Source organism: Ananas comosus, linkage group 24, assembly GCF_001540865.1.
Source record: "Ananas comosus cultivar F153 linkage group 24, ASM154086v1, whole genome shotgun sequence".
In the NCBI taxonomy this organism is placed as follows: Eukaryota; Viridiplantae; Streptophyta; class Magnoliopsida; order Poales; family Bromeliaceae; genus Ananas; species Ananas comosus.
The window spans coordinates 2766576-2776202 of record NC_033644.1 but is presented as its reverse complement, the minus strand read 5'-3'; the positions used below and the strand labels follow the sequence as shown (position 1 = coordinate 2776202).

Genomic DNA, 9627 nt, shown 5'->3' with positions numbered 1-9627 from the left:
AATAGAAAAAATTAAATATTAACAAGCTGAGTAAAATTATTTTATCTCAACATTAAAATGAAAACCAAGTTCAGCCCTAATTTATTAAAAATATTTTGTAGAGTACTAAATTGTATTTTAGTGTCCAAAAACTTATCTTAATTTTTTATTTTCACTTCCAAAATAATTTAAAATTGCACAAATTTTAGCAAGTTCTAAAAATCAACAATTCATCAAAAATAAATACCTTCTCGACAATAACGCCTCTTGAAATGTTAGGAAATTTTCGAACAATATTTTTCAATACATCCACTTCTCCCGAATATAAGTTTGCTACATCAATTCCTAACCATGGCCGACAGAATTCCCTGAAAGAAACCAATAATTAAAAATTTAATAAAAATTTCTTTTGTTAAAGTTTCCACAAAGAAAAAATTTACAAAATTACACTATAAAAGGGTTTAGAAAATACCCATATTTTTTAAAGTGTCTCCACCATATAGAGACCACATTACTAGGCAAAAATGGAGTACATAAATGTCCAATAAAGTTAATTCCTATGACCTCCCCATCCATATTAAGCAGCGGCCCTCCAATTCCACACTACAAAAAATATATATATATATATATATATATATATGTATTAATTCCTATGTGACTATGCACATTTATGTGCAAACAAAAGATAGAAGCAATCACCTTTGTAATTTTACAATTAGCCCTAAAAAGCTCCTTGCAATCTAGTCGACAACAATCAGCACTAAAGAGAAAGAAAAAAAACTCAATTGTTAATTAAAAAATTATATATATAAACATAGAACTATACAAAATCTGAAGCCTAATTTTAAACATTACAATTAATTTAGCTCTAGACATGTCTTCGAATTGCATATGCATAATTATTATATCCTAACTTTTATACTGAAAATTCAAAAAGAATAAAATAAATGCTAAATTTATAATAATCAAATATTAATGTATTAATTTCACCTAAATAAGGCTGGAGCGACCATAAGATTATGCTGCTCATGATGCCGTCCAACGGCTACGACCTTATCCCCCGGAACAAGCCAAAATTTTTTAGAATGTCGACGAAGAATTGGTCCCATAGCTTCCCTGGAATCATATGCGGTTGGACTGATCGATATTGAGTCGTCCACCTTCCTTAGTACTGCAGTTTTAAGTGCAACTTCTGAACGAATCCGTACAGTCGCCATATTAAAATAGGGGTCGTATCCGAGAACTTCCGCTTTGTACGATTTCCCATCCCACAAGTACACCATTATCTTAAGAAAATTTAAGGATAAATAAACATTAAAACAACACATGCCTAATGAAGATAAAAATTAAAATTAAAATTAACAATAAAATTTCATATTATCTACCTGTATATTTTCTACTATCTTATCTTCAACATGGGATCTCAGTAAACTAGCTGTAGTCAATATGATCACATCAAAAAAGTCATTACTGCTGTTGTTGCATTCTATGATGGTTCCGGAAGCACAAAAAATAATTTCTCCACCTAAAAAAATTTTTAAAAAATTATTAGTCAACTAAAAATAGTGTTAGGAGGTAAAACAATAAAAAGTAGATGCAAACTTTAACTAATACCAAAATAAAAAAAAAATACTAAAATACTAACATTTATATGATTTCACCCATAACCGAGCAAAAGAAAACTGAGCAAAGATTCAAAACAAAACTATATTCAGTGTAGCGCTCCATACAGCGCCTATACACATGCCACGCTCATCCGAACGACCTGTCCTTGTTTTGACTAAATTAATTTGCACGATCTCAAATTGCGGCTTCATTAAGAAGGCCAGAACATGTATATTATATTATATAAATGGCTCCGTACATAGTCTAATTATAACTCTAGTTGAATTTGACTCCTAATTATTATTATGCATGTCATCGAAATTAAATTTAAATTACATCTGTATACAATCCTTGCAAGATTATATCATATATCGTTAAGGTTCCTTCTCTCTTGTATACTTAAAATTCCACGTTTTTCAATTAGGCCTCAGTGCGCTGTTCATTTGTTCAAGCAGGTATGAATGAAGTTGAAAAATAAAACTAAATCTTCTATCTTAAATTTAAATTAAAATTTTATTTATAAATATAAAAATTTTAAAATTAAAATTAAATACAAAGTTTATAATTTTATACTTTAATTTTTAAATCTATAAATTAAAGTTTATATTATTCGAAATTAAAAGTTTAATACTCCATATTTAAAATTAAAAATTTAAAACTTAAAATATAAAATTATAAAATTTAAAATTTTAATATTTAAAGTTTAAAAGTTTTTAACTTTAACTTTAAAAAATAACAGTTTAAAGTCCAAAATTTAAAATTTAAATTCTAAACGTTAAACTTTAATTTTTTTAAGTATAAAGCAAAATTAAAGGTTAAAAGTTTCAAAGTTAAAAAATTAAAGGTTAAAAGTTTAAATACAAGATTTAATATCATAGTTTAAAACGACTTTAAAAATCAATTTAAAATACTAACCTTAAACCAAATTAAATACGATTCCCTACAAAACCAATCCCAAATTGCGTCCACTTATGACACAAAGTCCCTCCTGGGCAAGTTTTGTTAAACTTGGTCTCAACTTCGGGCTCAGCTTCAGGATCAGACTCAGACTCAACTATGTTCCACATAATTTCGTGATTTAAAATGTCCAAAGCCCGTCTTTCAGGAAAGCTCTCTGGATAAGAGAAGAGAGAGCGCGAGAAGAATATCGGCCTTTTCGGGACGTCATAAAGAGAAGAGAGAGCGCGAGAAGAATATCGGCCTTTTCGGGACGTCATAAAGAGAAGAGAGAGCGCGAGAAGAATATCGGCCTTTTCGGGACGTCATAAAGAGAAGAGAGAGCGCGAGAAGAATATCGGCCTTTTCGGGACGTCATAAAGAGAAGAGACAGCGCGAGAAGAACATCGGTCACAACTTTTTAGGACGTCATAAGAGAAGAGAGAGCGCGAGAGGAGAGCGACGTAGGAGAAGAGAGAAGAGAGAGCGCGAGAGGAGAGCGACGTAGGAGAAGAGAGAGCGCGAGAGGAGAGCGACGTCGTCATCAACACAATACTCCTCACGGGATATCAAAAAAAAAAAAAAAACCTACGAAATAATTCAAAAATAAATAAAAAATTTATAATAAAAACATCCGTGATACTTATAACCATTCGCCAGCAGCCTTCTTTCTTACTACCCAAACTCGGGGACCTCCGTACTTTAACTGAATCCACACTAAAGATTTGATTTGATCTAAATAGAAATAAAATAAAGCTGACTTAATAAAACGACTAGTAAATCAATATAAGTAAATAAATGTCTCGCAAGGAGGAAAGAGTAGTGCCTTTTATGTAAGTTTTTAAGTAAGGAATATATGCTGTGGTTACGACTGAACCTATAAATGAGGTTCTCTCGGCGAGAATCTAGTAGACTTCACCACCGATCAGAACATAGTAGGTAGCCATTTAAAAATATGATAAATAATAAATAAAAAAAATGAATAAATCTAAAANTTAATATTTGAAACATAAATTAAAATTAAAATTTTAAAAATATAAATATTTATTTTAAAATTAAATTTAAATTCTATCTTCTAAATCAAAATAAAAAGTTGAAGTTTGAATCCAAAATAAAGATTAGATTTCGAGAGGTATATTTTAGAAAACTGATTTTTAAACTAAGAAACAAAATTTTAGAAGAGATTGCCAGCCCGCCCGCCCGCCCGCCGCCTTCCCAATCTTCAACACCGACTGCTTGAGCAGTTGAGCCCTCCTGTTGCCTGTCGGCTACTACAGTCTCCTTGGGCCTCGTCGCAAAATCATCCGCCGCTAAAGACTCCTCGGCCACCTCAGGAACGCGCGAAGCTCCCCGCTACGTCCGATCACGAGATGCGTTGCGAGGCAGCAGAGGTTGCAGCACTGCTCCACAAACTTGTGCTTCTGCACCACCTGCCCCACCACCACGCTGCTGTCGGGGGGCGCCGGCAAGAAGAGAGCTTGGTAGGCCTCCGCAAGGCTTTCAGCAAGCGTCACCACGTTGCAGGGCGGCGCAGGGCGTGATGAGATAGGTCAGGAAGGTGACCGACCCGGAGATCACAACGCAGCGTGTTCGTGCGCGTTATCGGGTTTGGAGATGGCGATGCCCACGAACTCCGTTGCAACGAACGCACGGCGGCGCGACTTGGGCCACGTCCCCTGCCGCCAACACCTTTCTGTAGGAAGGAGGATAGGAGGCGGCGGTAGGGGACTAGGAAGGACAGGCGGAAGAATAGATCTCTGCCGATACAGGGAGAAGGGTGAAAGAGCCCTCCTCTTGCTATCGCCCATCGCCATCTGTGGTTAAAAAAATAATTAGACTTCAAAATTTTATTATATTTGTCACGCCCCGGATATCTCGTTCCCTGGGCACGCCGACAAATCCGCCGTATACAAAGGAATTTTCCCTGTATACGAAGCGTCAAAGTACCTGAAAAAATACGATACTACAAACAGTAGCATAGAGCTGCTCAAAAACTAAATAACTGAGTTTCATATACATAGCTAGAATCCAAAATACAAGGCTACTCGCATTGGCGAGTTAAACAACTATGTACATAAACTCCAAAACAACAACTACCTGCAGTAGGGGAAAGCCTCTAGCTCTGACTGTCGGGTAGGGCTCTAGCTCGCAACGCCCTTGCCTCGATCCTGGTCGGCGGAAGATGCAGCAGCCAGCACCTGTGGCTCTGCAAAACAGGAGTAACAACTGGGCGTGAGAACTACTGTAAAAACAGGTAGTCCTCAGTGGGTGCCGCCCAAAACAACATCGGTCTACCCACTAAGTCTACAGAAGGGAGCAAGAGTAGTCAGAAAAGCAGGAAGTAAACTCTACCGCTATCAATTACTACACTATCATGCTCTATACTAACCAACTGCAGGAATTGTCCAATTTGACCCAATCCAATCGGGACTGTAAACATACCCGTCCCGGGGACTGTGAATACACCCGTCCCTGCCCCGTTGTGACTGTCCAGCTACCTCCACACTAACTGGTCCGTGGAGAGCAAGTCCAACTGGCATGAGCGACACCAACGCGAAAGCACAAGCCTGACTCCGGAGTGGCACTCGTGGGCGCTACCCAACCGAGTATGCAGCGTATCTCTGTCGAACTCAAACAGGCTCTGAAAAGCCAAAGTCAAGTAACCGACTCAAACTGGTCTAACCACCAACAGGTAATGTGCCCTCGGCACAATCTGACGCCAAAAAGGCGATACGGGTCCACCGTCAACTCTGACGGCACCCACCAGTCCGGAACAACCTGAACGATCCTGTAAAAATCCACTCGGCGCACCAGCACGAGCGTAAATGTAATCTAAACTACCTGGAGTACTCGTCTCGAAGATACTGCGACAGTACAATTTAATAACGGCTCCTAGAGCTAAATCAGGCAGTTTAAACAAGTGACAGGTCCAAATCGCAGGTTTTCTCCTAATTCAATTTCCAAGTCCAACATGTATAACCTACTTAATTTATGTACCACATGCTCCAAATTCAGATTTACGAAGGCGTGCTACAAAGTGGAGAGTCGGCATGAATTCGAGCTAGAATAGAGTATCAACAGTCGAAAATTATACATGCCGACAGAATATGAACTTAGGAGTAAAAACCGATGTAACCACCTCTCAAGCAACTCCTGGCAGCGAAGAAGGGCGCCGGATCCAAAAATGATCCCTCGCTGGTCTGTCGAAGTCCCGTTCTCCTGCTGCGAAGAAGTAAACATCAATTACACTCAAAATCACGCAAATCTGCCCAGAAAACAGCAGCGAAGAAAGCATTAAATCCGACCAAGCTAACCTTATCCAAATTCAGCAAACAAGGGTTCGAAGTCTTCGTTCTCAAAGTCACGAATCCAATGGTCCAGGTTTCGCTGACTTCCGACGCTCCTACGCAGAGAACGGCCAGAATACGAAACGTCGACAGCTGGAACTGCGAAACAGCATCTCTGAAATCTGCTCGGCAAACACGTAACGTCAGTAAAAAGGGATTTCGACAGAGCAAACTCTTCTCCAAATCGGGCGAGTAAGGATCCTATGGATTCGTTCGAATCTCCGGTTTCAACGAACCAAATCTCGTCGAAATCCGTATGCTCCTACGTCGCGTACGAGCTGGAATACTAACAAGTCCGACGACAGATCCTGCCGAATCAGTACTTAGTTCGAATTGACTGAATATCCGAAGTATGCGCAGCAATTCACAGAGCCACTCACTCTCATAGATCCTCAAGAAGTGGCGCAAAGTCGAGACGACGGAAATCCACCCGCCCGCCCAGCTCCTCACAGCACCAATACGACAAAACGCTTGCGCTCGAACGGCTCACGCGGAGCCCACACAGTCGCGACGAACTCACCCGACTCACCTTGCGCACACTCGGTCTAGGAGAGAGAGAGAAAATGCAAAGTTAATTAAGGAGCAGATGGCTGCAGACCCTCGATGAATAAGCATATTGGCATGGCATAGCTCCATGTGGGACGTGTCATGCCTATAGCATAGGATAAGGATACGACATATTACTCCTAAAAATATCAATTAACATAATAAGATTTTAATCTCATATTATTTCAAACAAATTTAAAAAATTTATATGACAAAGAATTAAACCCAACTGATAGAGCCTGCCAGATTAAAAAATTCCAGCCCAACATGATAGATAAACACCTACGCTCCAAACTATAGCTCCAAGAAAATATTAATATTCATATTAATAAACTATTTAAATATTTATAGTGGTATTATTATTAACAAAATTAGATAAGGAACATTACCATACAATTAGAATTAAAAAAATCACCAAGTAATCCTACCTAATTTTAAACATTTCCGACACATCAAATATCCAAGCAAACTTAAAATAATAAACGGCGGAGTCATTAAATAACATACCAAATATAATCAGAAAACATAAAATCATAATATTTTTAAATAAAAAAGAATTTATACTAAAAGTCCATAAAGTGAACAAAAATAAAAAAAGTCCATCTCCATCTCGCCACATAATGATACTGTTATTTTATCCCTGCCGTCTTGTTTTGTGATTTGACGAGCCCTCGGAACCGGCCACCTAAACAATTTAAAAACAAATAAAATGTAAATACATAACAAATAAAATGCAAAATATATAACGAGAAATAAATATAAATTATATATTTTATATAATTTACTTTTATATTTTAAATAAAGAATATTTTTATTTAAATATCAAATATAAGGTAGAAGAGGGTAGAAAATTTTACTGTTTCATTCGCCAGAGCCACGTCGACAAGGATCGAAACAGTCAGATAAGCACCATCTGGTTATATCACCCCAAGCTCAACTTTTTCTCCACATCTTGTGATAAATTTTTTAAAAGAACTAAAAAGAACATTAAAAAATAAAAAAAAATATTAGATAAGTTTAAAAAAAATTTAAGTATTACACAGATAAAAAATACAGATAACGAATTAATAACAAACAACAACAAAAATACCTCACCTCTAAAAAAACTTTTCACTTTCTTTCTGTGAAGACCGGTCTGTCAGTGGGGGACTTGATCGACAACTCTGGGAGCTGTCGAGACAAGCCCGAGTCGCTAGTTGGCGTCAAATAGACGCGGAGCGGACTCCGTGCCACCCGTAGCACCGGTATAAGAGGCGCATATCTGTTCGTGAAAATTGGAAAATTGCAGGATTTTTACTCCTTACGGTACAAGGTTTGTGCTGTACCGGTACAACACTTTCATGGGAAGTCGCCTTGTGTGGTACCGCTACAAGGTCCATTTAGTATCCGGTACAGACGCGCAGCCGACAGAACTCAGTTGCTGTCTCGGGTTTGGCCTTGTACCGCGTACAGCAATCCGGTACCGAGTACAGGGAGTGTAATGGTCCTAAATCCGCTAATTTTCTACTACGTTTGTAACGATTCCTTCCCTTCCTCTTATATCAGTCAAAGCCGAACAGAGGAAGAGAGAGAAGGCTTTAGTAGCTTCTTCTTTCTCTCTCTCTCTAGCTTGGTGGAGGTGGAGCACGGTTGAGCCGGGGCGGATTCGCCCGACGTCGCCGCCCGAGCCGTTCGAGCTGACGTTTGTTGCCGGCATTAGCGAGGAGGCCGGGCGACGTGCGTCTTCGTGTCCTCCGACTCGCGCGAGGGTTGTCGCTGTTGAGTGTGAGCATTTTGGCGCAATATGCCTCGAGTACTACGGGCACGTTGATGTGAGCTTAAAGTCTGTTTTCGCCAAGAATTCTACCATCGACTGTTAGTATTTCGCTCGTTCTCCGCGTCAGGAGCGTCGGATCGGCGACGCAAAACTGTGGTTCATTGGATTCTAGACTGCAGTGATTCCATCAGAAGCCTCACTTGCAATTTTTGGACGAGGTTAGGCTGTGTGGTCGAACTGTTCTCTATTCAGCTGCTGTGAACTTAGGCTGATTTGTGAGTGTTTTGTCGTTTTTAGTGCGAAGCGACCGGTCTAGTGTGTCCCTGAGGAAATCCAGCAGATCGCGGGTGGCCGAGGCTGAGTCGCTGCCAGAAAGTACACTTGAGGGGGGTGGGTTACATCCGGTTTCGTACTCCTAAGTTCATAATCGTCTGACATGGTATAGATCTTTGAATTTTTGGTAATTTAGTTTAGCCTCAAATTCATGGACTTATGTGGCTTGAATGTCGCAGAACTGAATGTTTGAGCCATGCTTTAATTAATTAGTTTATATATGTTGGACTTTGGAATTGAATTAGAGAAAACCTTGCCGATTTGGACCTGGTCACCAGTTTAACTTACCTGATTTTAGGCTCTAGGAGCGTACGTTAGAAATCTGTTCACTGTCGCAGTTCCTTCGAGCGACCGTACTCCAGGTAGTGAGAATGTATTTACACTCGTGCTGGTTCCCGAATGATTTTACAGCCGGGGTCTGAATCAGGTCGTTTCGGACTTTGGGTTGCCGTCAGAGGTTGACGGTGACCCGGTATCGCCTTTTCGGCGTCTGATTGTGCAGCGCACAGTTACCTGTGTGATTTTAGACCAGTTTGATCGATTACTTGACTTTTGCGCGTAGTTGGAGCCTGATTGGCCACAGAGATACGCGCATACTCGGTGCGGTAGCGCCCACGATCCGACTCCGGAGTTGGCGCTTGTGCTTTTGGCGTTCGGTGGTCGCTCATTGGTTACCAGTTGACTGTGTCTCACGGCACCATGTAGTGTGGATAGAGCTGGATTAGTCGCAACGGGAGGCAGGACGGGGAATTCACAGTCCCCGACGGGTATGTTTCTACAGTCCCGATTGATTGGGTCAGATTCGACATTCCATACAGTTGGTTAGTGTAAGAGCATAGATAGTGTAGTGGATGATACGTAGAGTATGCTTCCTGCTTTCCTTCTACCTTCGCTCCCTTCTTGTAGACTTAGTGGGTGACCGTGCTTGTTTTGGCGTACCCTGAGCGACTACTTGTTTTATAGTAAGTTCTCACGCCCCGGTTGCTACTATGTTTTTGCAAGAGCCACAGGTTCGGCTGCAGCACCGTCCGGCGGATCAGGATCGAGCAAGGGATCGCGAACGTCGCCGAAGTTAGAGCCCTACCGACGTGTCTGAGTCTAGAGGATGCCTCATGCTCGCTGGGT

The 9627-nt window shown here is 40.1% G+C and overlaps 1 protein-coding gene across 1 annotated transcript in view; it reads right to left on the bottom strand.

Annotated features, from left to right (window-relative positions):
* LOC109728521 (3-ketoacyl-CoA synthase 4-like) overlaps positions 318-9627 on the bottom strand; it is a 19508-nt gene continuing 10198 nt past the window's right edge. The window contains exons 3-8 of the mRNA XM_020258938.1: positions 5835-5989; positions 5660-5742; positions 4210-4334; positions 1365-1504; positions 1032-1265; positions 318-347 (exon numbers count right to left, since the gene is read on the bottom strand). Coding sequence (XP_020114527.1) covers positions 318-347; positions 1032-1265; positions 1365-1504; positions 4210-4334; positions 5660-5742; positions 5835-5989 — 767 coding nt within the window. The remainder of the gene's footprint in view (positions 348-1031; positions 1266-1364; positions 1505-4209; positions 4335-5659; positions 5743-5834; positions 5990-9627) is intronic.